At 51.6% G+C, this 19582-nt stretch overlaps 1 protein-coding gene across 9 annotated transcripts in view; it reads right to left on the bottom strand.

Moving 5' to 3' along the window:
- Nucleotides 1–19582, bottom strand: part of LOC128329978 (myosin-10-like) — a 77121-nt gene that overhangs the window by 13947 nt on the left and 43592 nt on the right. For all 9 annotated transcript variants that reach the window (XM_053262025.1, XM_053262028.1, XM_053262031.1 and 6 more), the window contains 17 exons: nucleotides 19386–19546; nucleotides 17188–17296; nucleotides 15982–16113; nucleotides 14471–14677; nucleotides 14124–14261; nucleotides 12955–13078; nucleotides 11652–11823; nucleotides 10530–10742; nucleotides 10230–10374; nucleotides 9611–9817; nucleotides 8632–8736; nucleotides 7654–7806; nucleotides 5179–5427; nucleotides 3971–4183; nucleotides 3266–3478; nucleotides 1410–1571; nucleotides 839–967 (listed from right to left, as the gene is read on the bottom strand). In XM_053262025.1, the coding sequence (XP_053118000.1) occupies nucleotides 839–967; nucleotides 1410–1571; nucleotides 3266–3478; nucleotides 3971–4183; nucleotides 5179–5427; nucleotides 7654–7806; nucleotides 8632–8736; nucleotides 9611–9817; nucleotides 10230–10374; nucleotides 10530–10742; nucleotides 11652–11823; nucleotides 12955–13078; nucleotides 14124–14261; nucleotides 14471–14677; nucleotides 15982–16113; nucleotides 17188–17296; nucleotides 19386–19546 (2832 nt within the window). The remainder of the gene's footprint in view (nucleotides 1–838; nucleotides 968–1409; nucleotides 1572–3265; nucleotides 3479–3970; nucleotides 4184–5178; nucleotides 5428–7653; nucleotides 7807–8631; nucleotides 8737–9610; nucleotides 9818–10229; nucleotides 10375–10529; nucleotides 10743–11651; nucleotides 11824–12954; nucleotides 13079–14123; nucleotides 14262–14470; nucleotides 14678–15981; nucleotides 16114–17187; nucleotides 17297–19385; nucleotides 19547–19582) is intronic.

Genomic DNA, 19582 nt, shown 5'->3' with positions numbered 1-19582 from the left:
GGAATCTGCCATGTTTATTGACTCAACCTAACTGCAAAATGGGAACCAAGGTTTATTTTATTTATATTAAGTTTTACAAAATGTTTGTTTGTTTGTTTAATATTTTACATGATATTTTAACCCGGTTTGGGGTTTTTAAATTACTTTTGACATCACTTGTTTAATTCTTGTTTTAAAATGTTTTTAAATTGTTAACTGTTATATTGTTTTTAATTTTTGTTTTAGCTCTTTATTGTTTTAGTGGTTTGTTTTTAATTGTAAACCGCCCTGAGCCATTTTGGAAGGGCGGTATACAAATCAAATCAAATCAAATCAATAAATAAAAATAAATACATGCTTATTTTTGTCCTGAAGGCCCCCAACATCCCCTGCCAATATGGCATATAATTATCTTCACGCTGTAATTGCATTTTAAATATGGCATATATCATAAACAATTAAGCAGCGCAAAACCAAAACACACCCAAGGGGAGAGCCAAGCAAAAACCTCCAAATCGGTGGGAACAAGCTACCCGACACTGCAAGCTTACTTGCAATAAGGTGGTCTTCAGCAATATCCAAAGGATTAGCAGGAAAGGGTTTTGATGAGCCTCTTGGGCAAAGTCTGGGAGCCACAACTGAGCAGACCCCGGCCCATGTTCCCACAGGCTGCACTCTAGATGGCAATGCGATGCAGAGCAGAGCCTCACTCCAAAGTTCTCAACGGGTGTTCAGGATCTATACAAATCTTTCTCTCTACGAGTACATTCCCCATCCCAACCATTATTCCTTAAGGCTCAAAATGCCAGTTCCATCAAGAGGCTCAATCCTACTCCGTTCCCCTGAGGATCACACTCACCTCCTGCAGCTGCAACAACTCTGCCTCCAGATTCTTCAGCTTCTTCTCGCTCTCACGGGACTGGATGAAGATCTCCTCGCGGGCCGCCCGGGCCTCCTCCACTTCCCGCCAGAGCTCCTTCATCTGGGCCTGCAATCAGGAGGGAGAAAGCAGTACCAGAAGCAGCTCAAATCTATGCCATCCCCCTCCTTCAAGGCAACTACATTGGGGGGGCAACGTCTTTGCAAGAAGCTAAGAGCATAAGGGAAGTTATGAGGCTGCTCCTTAAAAGCAGGGGTTCTCAACCTTGGGTTCTCAGATGTTGTTCAACTACAACCCCTATCATCTCCTGCCACAAGGGCTGAAGGTAATCAAAACCTCTTACGGCAGGGGTTCTCAAGCACAGGGGCCCAGATGCTGTTGGACTACAATTCCCATCATTCCCTGCCACAAAGGCCAAATGGGGATGAAGGGAGTTGTAGTCCAACAGCACCTGGGGACCCGAGCTGAGAAGCACTGCCTAAAAGTGTCAGCTTATTACGGAGGAGATCTCCCCCACCCTGCATTATCATTCTCTCTCGCACACACTTACCTGCAACTTGCGAAGCTGCTTTCCGGCCTCATCTCGTCCCTTGTTGGCAGCATCCAGCTGGGCCAGGGCCTCCTGCAGGTCGAGCTCTAACTTCTTCCGGGCCGCAAGTGCTTGGGCCCGCTGCTTCCTCTCAGCGTCCAGTTCAGCCTCCAGCTCCCGCACCTGGGGAGACAGTCAAGGCAGAGAAGGTCCCTGAGCTCTGCCTTCAGAGTCCCATGGAGGCCTGCATTCCTGACCATCGCTGCCCACCCAGAGCTGGGAGAGAGCACCACAGAGGAAGGCAGGGCCCATCATGGTCCTTCTGTGCCACTGCTTGGGATCGAGGAAGGGGGAGCACAAGGGGGAAAGGGCTAGGAGAGAGGGGACGCTCCCCAGCGGACCAAGTTTAATGTGGGGGGATAACGAATGCAAGAAGGGCCCTAATGCCTAGACATGCTATTCTGGAAGTGAAGGAGGGAGGGAGGGAGGAGGCATCTGGCCACCTTCTCTGAACACACCTCCACTAGAACAGGGCTGCACCGCTCCAGTCCTCCAGCTGCTGTTCGACTACAATTCCCATCACCCCTATTAGCCATTGTGGCTGGGGATGATGGGAGTTTTGTCCAGCAACAGCTGGAGGACCGAAGCGACGCAGCCTTGCCCTCCTCCTAGAAGGACTGACATGCGCACACACCCCGCTGACTTCTGAAGAGGCTCTAGGATCATCACACACCTCCAGCGCTGCAAACTACAGTGGGCCCCCTGAACCAGCTTCCTTCCAGATTTTGCGGAAGAGAACGCCCTGTTAGACCACAGCTAGGCTGGCAGCTGCAGAAAGAGACCAGAGGCCCATCACTTGCCCCCTCGCCTGCGGCATGACCTTGTGCTGGGATTCTCAGGGGAGCCACACTCCAGCAGCAGCTCAGGCCTTCGGACATCCTCCCTGCTGCTCCTAGCCTGGTTGGAGGCTGCCCCCTCTTGTGGCTGGCTATGCTCCCCTGGCTTCTCCAGCTCCCCACCCGCTTCTGTCTGGCCCTCTGAGCCAAGCTCTTCTCCTTTTGCCACCAGAAGTGCAATGCATCCATTCATTCTATTTCTGCTCCACCCTTCCTCCGGAGTTTGGGCTGATGTGCAGGGTGCCCTTCCTCCTCTGTTTCTCAGCTTCACCCACCGGCCAGCCGGGGCTGTTATGAGAACAGTGACGGGCCCCAAATCACCCTGTGGCTAAGCCGTGGGTCAAACCTGGCTCTGCCTTGATCACACTATCCATTACATCGGGAGTTCTCAAACTGGAGTCCCCAGATGATACTGGATGACAACTCCCATCGTCCCTTGTCATGATGAATGGCTGCTCTTGTGGCAGGGGTGATGGGAGTTGTAGTCCAACACTGCGAGAGGAGAGCTGGTCTTGTGGTAGCAAGCATGACTTGTCCCATTAGCTAAGCAGGGTCTGCCTTAGTTGCATATGAATGGGAGACTAGAAGTGTGAGCACTGCAAGATATTATCCTCAGGGGATGGAGCCGCTCTGGGAAGAGCATCTTGGTTCCAAGTTCCCTCCCTGGCAGCATCTCCAAGATAGGGCTGAGAGAGATTCCTGCCTGCAACCTTGGAGAAGCCGCTGCCAGTCTGTGCAGACAATACTGAGCTAGATGGACCAATGGCCTGACTCAGTATATGGCAGCTTCCTATGTACCATCTAGGGGCCGTAATTTGAGGACCCCTGCATTATACCACCCTGGCTCCCTGGTACAATTTGATCACCACCCCCTCTGCCTCCTTTGGGCTCAGTGTCCCCATCTGCTCAGGCACTGGGAGAGAGGGGTTTGCTGCCACAGACGGCCCTCCCAGCTGCCTTCCCTGGCCCCGGGGTTCCTACCTGCTTGCTGAGCAGCTTCTTCTTGTCATCGTTGGCATCGTCGCGGTTTTGCAGCTCCCTCTCGTGCTGGGCCTTCAGAGCCTGCATGTTGACCTCCAGGCGCAGCTTCCCGTCCTCCGTGGCCTGGAGCTCGTCTTCCAGCTCCTCCAGCTGGGCCCGCATCTCTTGCACTTGCTGCTCCAGGGCCCTCTTGGAACGCTCCAGCTCGTGCACCTGGTTCACAGCCAAGAAAGGGAGAAGGAGTAAGGAGGGGCGAGGCAGGTGTCTGGGAGTCCCGGAAGGCTGGCTCCCCTGCCAATATGCCACCAGATACATCAGAACATGCCGGACACAGACGCTGGGGCCCACCCCGAGAACCTTGAGAATCCGAGTGTTCCTTTTTCAAGCCAAGAAACAGATTTCTAGCCCTTGTGGGTTGCGGGAGGAAACTGAAGAAGCCTGAAAAAGGTATACATGCCACTAAAAAAAAAAAAGAGGAAGCCAAAGCTGTATTTATGAAAACCTCTGATTCGTGTAATCGATTGCTGGGCCAGAATTCCAGGTTTCTGGCTGCATAAACTGGGCGTCCTATCTTCCCCACTTTAGCTCTTGCCCCTCTCCCCAGAGAGGAAATGTCTGGTCTCTTGGCATCTTTTCTGATCTAGCTCACTCTCTCCCGCCACCCCTTCGAATTTCCAGCAAACGCAGGAGACCAGGCCCCCTTACATTCTTGCCGACGTCATCTTTGGAGCTGACCAGGTCATCCATCTCTGCTCGCAGCTGCTTGTTCTGCCTCTCCAGCTCCTCCCGGGCTTCCTGCGCCTCTTCCAGGGCACGGCTCAGCGAAAGCACCTTGGTCTCCTTCTCGCGGGCATCGGCTTCGGCACGGTCCCTCTCCTCGGCACAGCGGGCTGAGATCAGCTTCTCCTCGGCCAACATCTATTTTAAAAAACCCAAATAGGCCCTAGTAACAGAGAAGATGCCAACCTGTCCTTGAGCCCCGGAGAAGGGTGGGGTTTGAACCCAGAGCTTCCCGATCAAGTCCATTTGCCAGCCTGCACTGGCTCCAATTTTCAAATGTTAGGAACGTCAGTACAGGGATAGATCTAAAGGCAGGTTGGCCATGTAGGTTTCTGATCTAAGATAATGTGGCAATATGAGAGGGTAGGGGGAAGGTATCCAAGTTATCAGAGAGAAAAAGCTATCTGTGGTCAGGGAGCTGGCCCTAAGTTCCAGTGTAGGGAAGCAGTTCAAGTAAGTGGCTTTTCTGAGCCAAGGAGAGGATGGAGGCAGGGGTGTAGCCACCACTGGACAAAGTGGGGAAGGAACAAAATGCCCCTGGGCTGTCGGGGTCCACATGGCGCCCGTTGCCCCTCCCCAGGTCATCCCCTCCCCCTCCTCCTGCACCCACTCCTAGCAGATAGCGCTTTGTTCACTGGCGGGGTGTTCTCTCTCTCTCTCTTCCTTGCTCTGACGTGGACTATAAGTCCCTTCCAGTTAGTGAGTGCTTTGTCTGCCGGCTGGATGTTTTGCTTCTCTCCCTCGCTCCAAGCAACGGAGAGGAAGAAAGCAACCAGCTGATGGATGAAGCGCCCGCCAGCTGGAAGGGACCCGCGGCCTGCATTTGTCTCCCACCTCCAGTGCTGGCCACATCCCCTGTGTTAGTGCGCATCTGATGCCGATGCGCAGGGTGTGGGTGGCAAGGTGAGTGGCGGCTTGTCCCTCTGGGCCACTACAGAGCTCAATATGCGGCTGGCCGGGGGACAGCTCTGAGGGAATGCTGCCTGAAAATGAAAGGCAAAGGCATCGAGGGACTGAATCTGGCAAGCCAAAGATGGCAAAGTCAACTATGCCAGTGGGGGGTACACCCTTCTGAGAGACAATGGGGAGAAAGGCAGCTTGAGGGAAATCCCATGGCGAAACAGAGGCCTCACCTGGTCAAATTTCTTCTGTTTCTTCTCGAGCGCAGAGACCACCTGGCGTTGCTGGTCGAGGGCGACGGTGACATCATCCAGCTCCTGCTGCAGCCGAGTCCGCCCTTTCTCCAGCTTGTCGCAGGCCTGGATCCGCTCCTCGTAGCGCTGGGAGAGCCCCTCCAGCTCCTTGGCTGCCCGGCGCCGGGCTTCCTCGAGAGACTCGGCTACTCCGGCATCTTCATCCAGTTTCTTCTTGGTCTCCATCACCTGGTGGAATTGCCACGGGAAAGTTACACACTGGGAAACTGGACACCAAGTTTATGAGAAGCTGTGGCAGAAGGCAGAAGTCCAGCTTCTCTCCATTTCCCGATCTCTCTCTAATGTTATTGCACTCTTTCGTTTCTTCGAAAGCTGACAACGCAGAACAATTTAAAATAACACTATTAGCCTGTGTGTACTCAGTCATATCAACTTTGTTTTATTTTGTTAGAATTTTTACCATATTCCCAGCAACTCTCGTGCTAAAAAGGGAGGGCGGCAGTGAAACGAAGACCCCCATATGCTGTTAACTACAACTCCCATTATCGTCAGTTGCAATGGCCTTTGGCGAGGGATTATGAGACTTGTAGCCGACAGAGTTTTCCTGGTTTTCAGAGTTTTTTAATTGTTCTGATTGCTTAATTACTGTTTTATGATGTTTTAATTGTTAATTATTGTTTTACACTGTTTTATAATTTGTTTTAATCGTTAACTGATTTTAATGGTTTTTTCTTAATGTAAACCACCCTGAGCCTTTCTGGAAGGGCGGTATAAAAACTGACCACCACCACATGGGAATCCCTGTTACAGGGAACACTGGAGGCAGGGTGTGCTCTTTCGCCTTGTAGAACATTTCCACCTTACACTTCCACGCTGAAAGTAAGCAGCAACCCCACTTTCCACATTATATTTCAGCTGCAGCATAACCTATTTAAGTTTACAGGGATCTTTCCAAGACCTGGTACCAGAACGGAGGTGGCAGTGAAGCAAAGTTCCTTTCCTGAGTGCAGCCAAAGGCAAAATGGTATGGCAGGATTGGACCAGAGTTTAATGTTTCCTTGTCAAGCTATGGAAACTGAAGGATAGGCCTTGATCCGTTTTCTGCCCTTCAGTACCTTAAGAAAGCAACTTATTTACCTGGCCAACAATCTTCAAATTGCCTTCTCTGGTGGACCCATCCACATCAGAACTCCTCCTTCTCAGTGATCCACGGCAGCTTATTTATTTAGAAAAGTTAAACCTCATCTATCCAAAAGGGCTTGAATTATGTTTTAAAACCAGTATAGAGACAAAAGACTAAAAACTAATGCACATCAACAATCCGGTGCTGGTCAAAAAGCAAAAGTACTGCCATAGATCAAAACTGGAACCACCTATAAGTCTAAACCCACTGTAAGCATTTAGTAAGTTAAAAAAAAGTTTTCATCTGATGCTTTAAAAGGTGTTCAAGAAAGCACCAGACAAATACTGGGAGGCCAGTTCTACAATTAGGGGGCCACAACAAAAATGGCCTTTCCACCTAGCCTCCAAGAGTAAGGGGCACCTACAGCAGCATCTCAATTGATGATCTAGCATATGGGCAGGTTTATAATGGAGAAGGCTTTCCATTAGATACCCCGATAGTTCAGACCCACCCCCTTGATTTTCATTCTACGGTCCAGTCCCACACAAGCGCATACATTCTGTGTATTAACCCTGTCCACCCCCAGCACAGTACTTCCAGTGACTGTTGCTCGTGTCTTATCTTATGTTACTTTTTAGAATGTGAGCCCTTTGAGGACACGGATCCATCTTATTTGTTTGTTATTTCTCTGTGTAAAATGCCCTGAGCCATTTTGGAAGGGTGGTATAGAAATTGAATAATAATAATACTAATAATAATAATAATAATAATAATAATAATAATAATAATAATTATTATTATTATTATTATTATTAACAACAACACACACCCTTCATGCATGCCTACCACACCCAACACAAGCGCCAAAGTGCAATACGAGAGAAGGTCCTAGCTATGGAGCCCTGCCTTTTCCATCCCTTGGCTCCTCCTCGGAGGCAGGACGTATGGCCCCACCTCCTCCCAACCCTTCCTTGACTAGGGGTCCAGAAAAACAGAGCATCTGTGCTTGGTATGCAGAAGGCCCCAGGTTCAATCCTCGGCATCTCCCGGTAGGGCTGCCTGGGACCTTGGAGAGCTGCTGCTGCCGCCAGTCAGTGTAGGCAAGACTGAGCTAGACGGACCAATGATCTGACTCGGCCTAAGTCAGCTTCCTGCATTCCACGTTCCCATTAGCTTGTTCCCCCCACAATCCCCCCCGGAAGGCCTTGTGAGCAAAATGTGTCAAGAACGTCTGTTGAATAATTCCACTAGAGCCCCAATGGTAGTAAATTTGGGGAGAGGGCATTGACATTTGGGGCACTACCCTCTCCTTGCCTCCACTTTGCTCCCACCTGCTGCTGCAAGCCCTGGACCTGGCGGGTGAAGTTAGCCTTGGCGGCCTCCTCCTCCTCCAGCTGCTCCAGCAGAGCCCCCTTTTCCTCCTCCAGCTGCCGGACCCGCGAGCTCAGGTTCAGCTTCTGCCGTGTCTCTTCCTGGAGCAGTTCCTGGGGTGGGCGAGGAAAAGCACATGTGTTAGGGACCAAAAACTCACCCTTCTCCATCTGGGGTCAGGATCCCCAAGCGCACGCCACCTCCTCCTCCAAGAAGGGCCCCATCCACATCCAGGCCCCCATATTCAATCCCTCTCAGTCCTGAAGTCCAGCCAGGCTTGTGGTCCCTTCAACAGCAAAGACTGCGAGGGGAGGACGCAGGGCTCTCTTAGCAGTGGCTCCTAATTTATGCAGGGCGGTACCCAGCAAGGTCCGTCAGCACCTGCACCTCCTAAATTTATACAAAACGTTTTAAGCAATTCCCATGCTTATAAAGCAGGTTTGGCTCACCACTTTATATAGCACTCGGTAGCTTTCTCAGTTAAGAGCCCATTTTTGTTGAGGCAGTTGATTTTGTGCTGCATATTTATTTGATGTATTTGTAAGCAACTGAATACAGAGGTGCAGAGCATAACATTTTTTAAATAGCACATTCAATGTACAAAGTGCTTTCCAGTCATTAATCTTCGCTCATAACGCTCTGCAAGGTAGGCCACATGCATCCCCATTCCGCAACTCGGAAAACAGAGGCCAAGAGAGACCGCAGCCTGTCCAGGGTCACTCAGTGAATTCATGGCTCAGCCCACACTGTCCATTCTGTCCATATCTGTTCTTCCGCCTTTCTCCCCCTGCTTTCCTATGGCCCCTCTTCTCCAGTGGGCAGGGGGTGGGGAAGAGAAGCTGTGACCCTCAGAGATTGTTAAGTACAAACACAGCTCTCCATCCAGAGTTCAACCTTTATCTCTGTCTCATATATATATTCCCAGGTTTGCCAGGTACCTGGGTATCTTGCAGGTGGGATTCTACGCTGGCCAGATCTTTGACAAGCTTTATCGTCTTGGACTCTGCGGTTCCCAGCGTACCGGAGACTCCATCCAGCTCGTTCTGTTTCCAGGCAATGAAGACAAAAGAGAGAGATGATGAAGAAGAGGTCCAAATGTACAACAGGAAATCAAAACATCAGAATGCTAGGGCCACGGCTGTGTATTCCAGACAAGCAAGGGCTCTGGTATTCAGTGCAGAAAATGGTACCCTGCAAAGCTCAGTTTTCTTTGAAATAAAACCAGGCATATTTCTAGTCCTTATGCATGTGCAGGAAAGCTTGAAACCACGTAAGCCTGATGGCTGATGAAGGCTAGAGACTAGAAGGGCAACTGGGCACAGCTTCTGATCGTTTGGGGCCAGGACTTCAGCAACCCACTCCCTTTGCCAGGACTGTCAGCCATCTGTCATCCCAGCAGCTCCTACACATTTCCCCTCTCATCTGAAACCCTTGATCTCTGTAGCTGCATTACAGACACTTAGAAGGGAGAATATATATAATGAAGAGCTTGCAGAATTAGATTAAATTCTAAATAGAGAATTCAGTGGGTTGGCTCGGTGTAAATCTGGCAAGACCCAGAAAACACACAAAGAATACACAGAGCCTTAAATACAGCTGGGAAAAACTCGATGGGTGTGAGCATTTGAAACCGGGTGGCTAGGGGCAGAGGGCGATTGGATACACGACTCAGAGTGTGTTCATTCGCTCCCCCCTCTCGCTCACACACACTCACTCACTCTTTGGCTCAGTAGCAGAGCACCTTCATATGCAGAAGGTCTCCGGTTCAATTCCTGGCATCCCTAGCTAAAAGGATATGGGACCAGTGGGTGGGAAAGACCACTCCCCGAGACCCTGGAGAGCCTCTGCCAAACAAACAGAGTGGACCAAGCTGCAGACGGAGCCACAGCACAGAAGGCGGCTGCTCTCTCTGCTCACCTGCAGCTTCACCAGCCTCTCCGTGAGCTCCGCCTTGGCCCTTTCACTCTCGGCCGCCCGGAGCTGCAGCTCCTGCACTTGCCCCTCCAGCTTCTTGCGCCGCTGCTCGGAATCCAGCTTGGCCCCTTGCAGGAGCTTCACCTCCTTCTGCATCTCCGCATTCTCTCCCTCCAGGGCCTGCTTGGTCTTTTCCAGGGTAGATTTGAACTGCGGGGTAGGTGGGGGATGAGAAGACAGAAATTAGGACTCGGACACCTCCCCCACTTCTCAACTCCACTGGCCCTCACCTCTTGCCTAGGGGCTTCTCAGAGGCATCTGGTGGGCCACTTTGAGAAACAGGAGACTGGACTACATAGGCTTCCTTGGGCCTGATCCAGCAGGGCTGTTCTTATGTTCCTAACCTCCCCCAGCGGACTCTGGAGTCTTAAATGGAGACACTCCTTCCTTTTGCTTGAACTATCACCTGCTTCTAAACCCAGCACCCCATCCCCCAAACCCAGGAGTCCTGGTCCTCAGGTCTTCCCCATCTCTAAGCCAGGGACCCCTTCCCCGCTCCAACCCACTAGGCCCGCCCTTTCATTTCCGCAGACCCAGGAGTTCCGGCCTCCCAGGAACATACCCGGCGTGATTGCTCCAACTGCTCCGAAAGCTCCTCCAGGGCACTGGTGTGACGCTGGCGCATTTCCAGCACCTGCGCCTCGTGCACCTTGACTTCCTCCTCAATGGTCTTCTTTAACTCAGTCACTTCCTGTTCCCGCTTTGACCTGTGGGAGGAAGGGAAGAGATGGGGCTAGCATGGGGGCAGGCTATTTATTCCTGGGCGGCCCCTCCGTAGTGGGGGGCAGCCGCTGTTTGCGTATCGAGATGCTCTGCCCACGATGCGGCAGAGGCAGGCGCTGTGAACATTCGGGCCTCTTACCGCAGCTCTTGCTGGGCGGCTGTTGAGTCCAGGGTGTCCTCCAGTTCCGTCTTCAGCGCCTCCAGCTCCTCGCCGAGGTCCCGCCGCTGCTTCTCGGCCTTGGCACGGGCTGCCTTCTCAGACTCCAAGTCCTCCTGCAGTTCCGCTAGCTGTGCCTGCAGCTCCCGCAGGGACTTGAGCACCGCGTTCTTCTGGGCCGATTCTTCCTCCACTCTGCAAGGGGAGCCGGAAAGATCAGTGGGGGTGGGGAGGAGGAGGCAAGAAGGTCCCTGCTGCGGGCAGAACTGAGCCTATGCTTAGCTCTCAAGCCAGAGCTTAGTTCCAGAATCTTCTCCATTTCCCCTCCCGAAATTTATTTAAAATATTTATACACCGCCCCTCCAGTACATTACTGCTCGGGGCATCTCACAACATTTATAAAACAGTTACAATAAAATTAGACTAATAAAATTAACAAAATTAAAAATGCAAGCTAAAACCACAATCATCATTAGTTTTTTAAATTCCAAATTAAAATTCTTAAAGCTAAAAACTAAGCCTTATAAAAACTAACTCTTAGGTCCTCCAACCTCTTCCATGTGTGCACCACACCATGCTTCCTTATTTGACACCCTTAAACCTGGTTCTTCCTCCCTGGAGTTCAAGGCCCAGCAGGGAACAAGCCAGGAGGCCTCCCATCCAGGCACCTGCTTCGTTTCAGCAAAGCGGCTGCCTCGTGTGCCTTCAGACCACACCCCTGCGCTTGTCCACAGTGTATTCAGGCCACAAGTCCTGGGTTTGTATTGAACTGATCTCTGCATAAAGCATGCAGACCAGACGTCCCCAGTTTTGGGTCCCCAGATGTGTTGGACTACAACTCCCATCATCCTTAGCACTTTGGCCATTGTGGCTGGGAATGATGGGAGTGGTAACCAACTACATCGGAGGACGTAAGCTGCAAGGGAGCCCTGCGCTTAGATCTCTGAAGCATGCCAGTCACCATGCAACCAACACTCCAGCTATGCACACACACCCCTGGGAGGACCCTTGGCCGAGGCTCCTCCCCACTGCCTGCCGATTCTGTGATAACGGAAAAGGCTCCCAAGCAGGCAGGCAGGATTCCCCACTTCCCAGCTCGTCTACCTGGCCAATGCTGCCTGCAGCTCAGCCTCCTTCCTCGCCAGCGCTTGGCGGAGCTCCTCCAGTTGTTGCTGCAGCTCCACCACCTGCTCCTGGAGGTCACCCGCCTCCCCATCCAACTTGCGCTTCAGCTTCTCCAGCTCCTGGCGCCCCTTTTCTTCTTTCTTCAGCCGATCTGCAGGAGGATGAGGAGGAACATGGGAGGTTAGACTACAGAAGATCCCCTGGGTGGGTGGGGGGCGCTTCAGGGATCTCAGAGCACAAGGGCACACACCACTGCAAGTTGGATGGGGAGAGGAGAGTTGGTCTTGTGGTAGCGACTGCAAGCATGGCCCTTAGCTAAGCAGGGTCCACCCTGGTTGCATATGAATGGGAGACTAGAAGTGTGAGCCCTGTAAGAAATTCCCCTCAGGGGATGGAGCCACTCTGGGAAGAGCATCTAGGCTCCAAGTTCCCTCCCTGGCTTCTCCAAGACAGGGCTGAGAGAGTTTCCTCCTGCCTGCAACCTTGGAGAAGCCACTGCCAGTCTGTGAAGACAATACTGAGCTAGATAGACCAATGGTCTGACTCAGTATATGGCAGCTTCCTATGTTCCTAGGCTGCCAAGTCTTGATCCCTTGGTTCATCTAGCCCAGTCTGGCTGCTCTGAGTAGTAAGGAATTTCTGAGAATTGAGAATATCGGAAGCTGCCTTCTGCCAAGTCAGACCGTGGGTCCATCCCACTCAGCACTGTCTACACTGACTGGCAGCATCTGTGCTGGGTTTCAGACGGAGGGTCTTTCCTAGCCCTTGGACTGAACTTGGGGCCTGCAAAGCAAACTCGCTACCTGTGAGTGACAGTTTCTCCCAAATTTTAAAAGTCCGGGTTCAGGGTTCAAACCAACAACCTCTCAGACCCTAAGTGAGCTTCTTGACCAATGAGCTGGCTTCTGAACATTTAGACATAGGCCTTTTCAGCCCAGCTACTGGAGATGTGAGGAACGGAACCTGGGACCTTCTACACATAACGCATGTGTTCTGCCACTGAGTTATGGCCCTGCTCAAACTCCCTCTCAGTTCTCCTCCACATGAAGTTCTGACCGAGGCAAGAAATTGCCAGTGGGGTGGGGGGGGGTGGCGGGGAGGAAGAGAGGCGAGTCACTGCCTTCCCACAGTAGCAAATGCCTCCCAAGCACCAATCCCTGCTACACCACCTTGCGGTTTCCTCATCAAGGGAGTGCAATTCTTGCAGACAGAACTGCCCGAGGCAAATCCACACTGCCCATCTCCACACACCCACACACCCATTGCCCTGGTCCCAGCTCACCTTCCATATCGGCCATGACAGCTTCGTATTTGTTGCGTAGCTTCGACAGGCTCTTCACCTTCTCCTCCTCTTCTGCCATATGGGAGGTGAACTCTGAGAGACGCTCATCCATCAGCTTCTTTTCCTGGCGGAGGCAACGGAGACAGTAGAAGGGGGGAAGCAAGAATGATGGATGCAAGGCAAAAGCTAGTATTCTCCCAGGGACCCGAGGGAGCCAGGCTGCTGGGTCCCCGACTAATCCAGGTTGGCAATAAGCCATTTGCCTATTCCCAATGCCCCCAAATAATTTTTGTGCTGATAGTATCTCTCTCCCACCTTCTGCAACAGCACCTCAATACAGCTTACAACAAAATAAAAAACAATTTTTTAAAAAGAGTAGGGGGAAAACCAAACTAAACCACCACCTTGAGTTAAAAGGAAATTTAAAAGGGATCTCCGATGCTATTAAATGTCAATAGGGCAGTTCACATGATTGTAATTAGGGTAGGAGGAGCCTCCTAGCCTAATTTGGGAGCTGTGCGCGCTGCTGCTTGCCAATCGTGTGGGAGTTAAAACCAAGACCATTTGTGTGCTAAGCAGCAACTGGGAGGACTTTCCCTCCTACCTCATTCAGCAGGTGGGTCCAGTTGGTGGGTAGGAAGGCGTTCCTCCAACCCAGCTGCTGCTCAGCACACGAGCACAGATTGTGCCTCTGGCAGATGATTGGCAAATCTGGGCACACAGCTCCCTAATTAGGGTAGGAGGTTCCTACCATGTGAACTGCCCTACTGAAGGTATGAGAGGACAGGATGAACTTCACCTGGCATCTAAAATAATAATAAAGAAGATGCCAAGCAAACACATCTGGGAATCAAGTTCCATAATCTGGGTGCCACCACCGAGAAGGCTTTTCCATGAGCTTCACCTCCCCACCATCCTGAAGGAAAGGGGCTCTCTTTGACTGCAGACTGAAAGGGTTCCCACCCCAGGTCAGACTATTCCTCCCAAGCTCTAGGCCCTGATCAGTCTTCCATTTCCAGTGGCCTCCAGTGTTTATGACCCAGGACTTGCCTGTTAAAAAAAAGAGGATGGCTCACATGTGCATGTACACACAGACACACAGACACGCACAGGGTCCCCTTTCATTTAGCAGTGGCGGCGGTGCAGGGGAAAGAGAGGCCCACACTCACTTTGTGAAGCTTTGAGTTTTGGTCTTCAAGCACCAGCAGGTCTTCCTCCATTTTCTTCAGCTTGGCTTCCGTGCTCACTTTCTCCAGCTGCAGCTTCTGCCGGGCGGCCTCCTCCTCCTCCAGCTGCTCTTCAAGGTCCTGGAAGGATCAAAGGGGAAGAGCAAATCAAAACAATGGCCCGAGACCACATCAGGGGACGGTAAAGGAACCCCTAGCCCCAGAACCCTTTCTGCTAAAAGCAGCGGAGGCGGAAGAGAACGAAGGGAACGGGCAGCGTCTTCCTCCCCAGTGCCCCCCCCTCGCCACCCCCCTCTCACTTCCCCGCCCCCTCTCCCCCTGCTTCACACCTGGACGTGCTGCTGCATCTTCTTCTTGTCCCCCTGCAGCTGCTGGCATCGCTCTTCCTCCTCCTCCACCCGCGACTCCAGCTCATGCAGGATGTCCTCCAGTTCTTGTTTCCTAGCCGCTAGCCGCGCCCGCATCTCCTCCGCTTCGGCAAACAGCTCTGTCTCCGCTTGCAGCTGCTCGGCCAGGATGGACTTCTCCTCCGACAGCTACCATGCAGTGGAGATCAAAGAAAGAAAGGTTAGGGGGTCCTCGGAGGGTCTAGTTCAGGACACTCAGATAGAGGGAGCTGTACTCTATACTGTGCCGAAGTTGGCTTAATCACGTTGCGTAGGGCGTGGAGAAAGTGGCTAGAGAGCCGTTCTTCTACCTAACACTAGAACTTGGGGTCACCCAATTATACTGATGGGCAGTAGATTCAGGTCAGGCAAAAGAGAGCACTCCTTCACCAAACACATAATTAACTTGTAGAGTTTGCTGCTACAAGGTGTTGTGAGCTGGCCACTAGCCTACATGGCTTTAATAGGGGAATTAGACAAATTCATGGAGGAGCACAGAGGTCTATGAGTGGCTACCAGCCATAATGGCTATGTGGAACCTTCCAGTTCAGGAGCAGTATACCTTTAAAAATCAGTTTCAGGAGAGCAGCGATGGGAGAGCTCTGCTTGCGGGTGCTTTCCAGACGCATCTTGCTGGGCACTATAAGCAGCAATATGCCGGACTAGATAGTCCTTTGGAACATAAGCAGCTGCCTTATACTGAGTCAGACCATTGATATATCTAGTTCAGTATGGTCTGCTCTGACCGGCAGCGGTTTCAGGCAGGAGTCTTTCACAGCCCTACCTGGAGATGCCAGGGATGGAACCTGGGACCTTCTGCATGCAAAGCAGATGCTCGGCCCCTGAGCTACAGGCCTTTGGTCTGATCTAGCCGGGCTCTTCTTGTGTGTCTTCACCATTGATCCATTAGCACTATCTATTCCGAGTGGCTATGTGGATCTTGGGCAAAGGTCTTTCCCTGTCCTGCTCCCCAAGATCCTTTAAGGAGCTGTTCGAGGTACAAGGAACAAAGCAGAAGCCTCACAGATTGGGGTGGAAGAACCAGACAAAAGGGGGCTGACAGTAGCTTAGCTTGCGTGGGGGTGTAAAGGTGCATGGGGCAGAGAGGCTGACAGTATGGACTAGAAGCCGGACACAGAGGGCAGCAGACAAGGAATGAGATTCAAGGAGGAGAGAGAGGATCAAAGAGGAAACAAAGAGAAAGGAGTATAACAGATTTATTAGGAATTTGAGGGGACAAAAATGGCAGGAGGGAAAAGCAGTCTCTCCTGAACAGTGCAGTAAATCCAGGTGAGACATGGCCAAGGAGCGGAAGGAGGTCCTAGTGGCAGGTGGGGAAGAATGCAGTGAAAGGAAGAGTCAGGGCACCTGCAATTCCCCCTTGGAGGGCAGCGTGGCTTAGAGAGCTACAAACAGTCAGGCTGATGGGGTCTCCTCCCCCCCGCCCCACTCACCTGCTGGTATTTGTTCTCCAGTTCTTTGAGGTCTGTTTGGGTTTTTGTGTGTTTCTCCTGCACCTTTTGCAGCTCCAGGGCTTTTGCCTGCATCACCTCATCCTGGCGGGTCACCTGCAACAAGGGTTTCACCTGGGGAAGAAGAAGAGGAGGAGGAGGAGGAGTGGAGCAGGTTGAGGGAGCCAAGTCAGGAGAGGCTGGGGTGCCCCCCCCTCTGTGCAACAGCAAAACACAGTATGTCACCCCAAGCCTTCTCACCTTAACTCTGACCCTCTCTCAGGGCCAAGAGGAGTCAAGGAAGCAGCAAGATGTGGGAGAGGGGTAGGCAGGTGTGCAAGGCTGTGCCTTTTGGACATCACCGCCTTTACTGGACTTGGCACACATGCTTCATCAGGAGGACTTGGAACTTGCTGCATTTAAGAAGGTGGAACTGGAGTTTTGAGAACCCACCGAATTGCCAGATTCAGCTCAGGCCTGGGCCCTGTGTCTTCATAATCTACGAAGCCACAACTACTACCAATTCTCCCTTCTATGCAAACCATCAAAGGCAAAAGTTGTCCTGTTCCATACAGAAGCTGACAACCTGTATGGTGCTCAGATACGTGTGTGTGTGCACATTCTCCAACTGGGCCTCCCACCAGCCGGGATCTGGCATTTTGCTTCCTACACCACCAGGGCTCTGCATCTCCTGCCAGCCTGAGCTCTATGGTCTAAGCAAGGACCAGACTGCCTGCACATCCAAATCAGCTGACCCCAACAGCCAATCCCTGCCCATCACGCCCTATAAAGCTTGCTCCTAAGTCCCAGCATATTGTCTCTGGTGAGGAGAACCTGCCCAGGCTCCTGCTCCTTTGGATCTTGCCCCACCCCCCAGCTCTGGCTGTGCACCTGCCTCCAATCCCTTCAAATCCTGGTTTGCTGCTCTGGAATTTGCTCCCTTGCCCCTTTGGGGCCCTGCTGCACCTTCTTCTGGGTCACCCAGGTTGACAGTAGGCACCTCCAGATCCCATAAGTCCGGCTGCCTGGAGCCTGACCCTCAACAGGACCCGACACGACCTTTTCCTTTGCTCAGGGAAAAATTTTACACAGCTGCAGGACGCTGCCTCCAGGCTGGCCCAATTGATGAGAGGCAAAAGTGGAGCCCCGCCCCCCGCAACATCTGGCTTAGAAGAATGGCAGGCGCCAAGGCCAATCCGGTCAACTCACCTTGGTGAAGAGGCGCCACCACTGCCAATGACGCAACTTGAGGTAGGCGGCGCAGTTGCGCTGCATGACTTTGAGGGCGCTCATCTGCTGCTGCTTTTTCATGAAAGCCCTGGGAGGGGAGGAGAGCCCCGGGCACAACGTTAGCGCCACCCGCGTCCCATTCGCGTGTTCCAATCCACATACATTGTACACAGGTCCAATTATTCCCAAGTGACGTTGCACACTGGTACAGCAGCACACTGCATCCTGCTTTTGAGGGGGCCTGTACACAGGCTGACTTTTAAACTGAACGCAGGTACAGCCATTCACACAAACACATGTAAGTGTGCGTACAGACATCTGAACACAGGTACAACGTAACAGCTGGATAAGGTTTTGGATGGGCACTGTTCTTAACAGCAGCTTTGAGGAAAGGGACTACAGCCAGGGCTGTGTGCACACACATTGGGTGGCTGCGCAACTCCTTGCCACTACCCATGCAAAAGCATGTCAGTACTTGACAGCCCAGAGATGAAAGTTTGGGGGCGGTGCACAAGTCTGATAGACAGATGTTTATAGTTTTAAAGCTTCGGGTTTTAGAGTTTTTATTTGTATTTTTAAATTGTTTTAACTGCGTTAATGTTTTAATGGTTTTTAGATTGTGAACTGGCCAGAGAGCTTTTTGTATGGGGTGGTATAAAAATGTAATTCATAAAATAATTTATACAGACTGCTCATTTTAGAGAAGCAGCGAGTGGGCAGGGAGGTGGGTGGAGATTGGGCCTGGTCAGTAAGCCAGATATGGACCAGTTCTGGCTAGAGGAGAGCTCCCTCAACTGAGTACGAATCAAGCACCTTGTCCTTTCAGAGGAGGGGGCCAAAGATCCTCAGTAAAATGTATCATTTTGCACAGGATACCTTGGTTCAGTCTCAAGTTAAGAAGGACCTCAGGTAGCAAAGCTTGGAGGGAAAATAACGCCCAAAACCTTGGGAAGTTGATGCTAGTCAAGGATGGCTTCTTTGTGCGAAATGCAAAATATTGAGACTGTAGACAGTGCTGAGTTAGATGGGCCAGTGATCTGACTCTGTATCGCACACGTGAAGTGTTTTGGGTATTAAAAATGCTATACAAATACAAACTACAATTGTGACCCACAACAAGAATGTCACATCAGTACAATGCTCTTTGGCTGTGCCCCATTGACTGACTGGAGAAGAACCTCCTTTGGAAACCTTTGAGGATTCTGAGGCTGCAAAGTGTTTGCGCTCTCTGCTTCTTTGGGGGAGGTTTCTGGTTCTGGGGTGGAGGTCTGGGCTTATCCTACAAAACTAATACTTTTGGGCATGCCTTTTGGTCCCTCCCTACACCCCCAAATGCCCCTCCATTGACAGGAGCTTGTGAAGGCTCCGTGCCTATCCACACATTCTTGTTAGCGATCTGCAGTATACTGATACAGGAGCTTCCAACAAGATTTACTACTACCCTTCGGCGTACTTGAAGAAGGACTTCCAAAGCATACTCAGACTCTGTCTCTCCACACTGCAGCTGGGCTATTTGTTCCCCATCGGAGGATTGCCAACTTGAAATGGACACATTCTCAGTGATGTGTCTGCTGCAGAAGGGGAGGGAGGAGGGCGAAGACCCCCCTCCTCTGCTCCTAATAACTGGCTGGCTACATGCTGAAGCTCAGCATCCTCCTTCCCTCAGCCTGACTGACAGGCTTCAGAAAAGTAGCCGTGAGTACTCCCACTGAAATTAATGAGACAGGTTTACTTGGCCCACTAATTCCAATGGGAGTACTCTTGACGAGAAGAGCTAGTTCCTCCCCCAACTTAGGGGCAAGACTTTCCTTTTTTTCCTTTCCTGTCCTGGAACACTCTAGATTGGAAAACAAGATGCCTGCAGAGCTTCAAAAAGCCCCGACATGCCTCCTGTTGCCCCAAATCCTACCCCCAACCCCGCCCAAGCAGGTAGGCTTTTGGCTACTAAGCGGAAGCAGAGTAAAAGCTATCCCTGTTAATTATTATTACACGGATACAGACCTTGACAACTTCTCTTTGGATCTAGGAGCCAGCCCCAAACTTTGGGAGCCGGATAATGGACCCTTGATAAAATTAACGGACTTAGTGACAGATATTGTGGAGGGGAGGGGAGGGGAGGAACCTAGGGTGCTGCCTCATACTGAGTCAGCTGCTAATTCACCCCGGCCATTGCTTACTTGCGGGCCAGGTACCCCCTGGCAGCTGCCTGGAAGGACACTATAATATCGGTAATCTTCAGATCCCGTTCCTCTTCTAGGTGCGCCAAGACACCAGCACGAAAGAAGATCTTACTCTGGCCGATACGGAAGAGGTTGGGGTCCAGCTCCAAGGCCTTGATCTGCAAGGACAAACACAGTGGAATAGGAGGAGACAC

The sequence above is a fragment of the Hemicordylus capensis genome, chromosome 6 (genome assembly GCF_027244095.1).
Source record: "Hemicordylus capensis ecotype Gifberg chromosome 6, rHemCap1.1.pri, whole genome shotgun sequence".
NCBI lineage: Eukaryota > Metazoa > Chordata > Lepidosauria > Squamata > Cordylidae > Hemicordylus > Hemicordylus capensis.
This window is presented reverse-complemented; position numbering and strand designations above follow the sequence as displayed.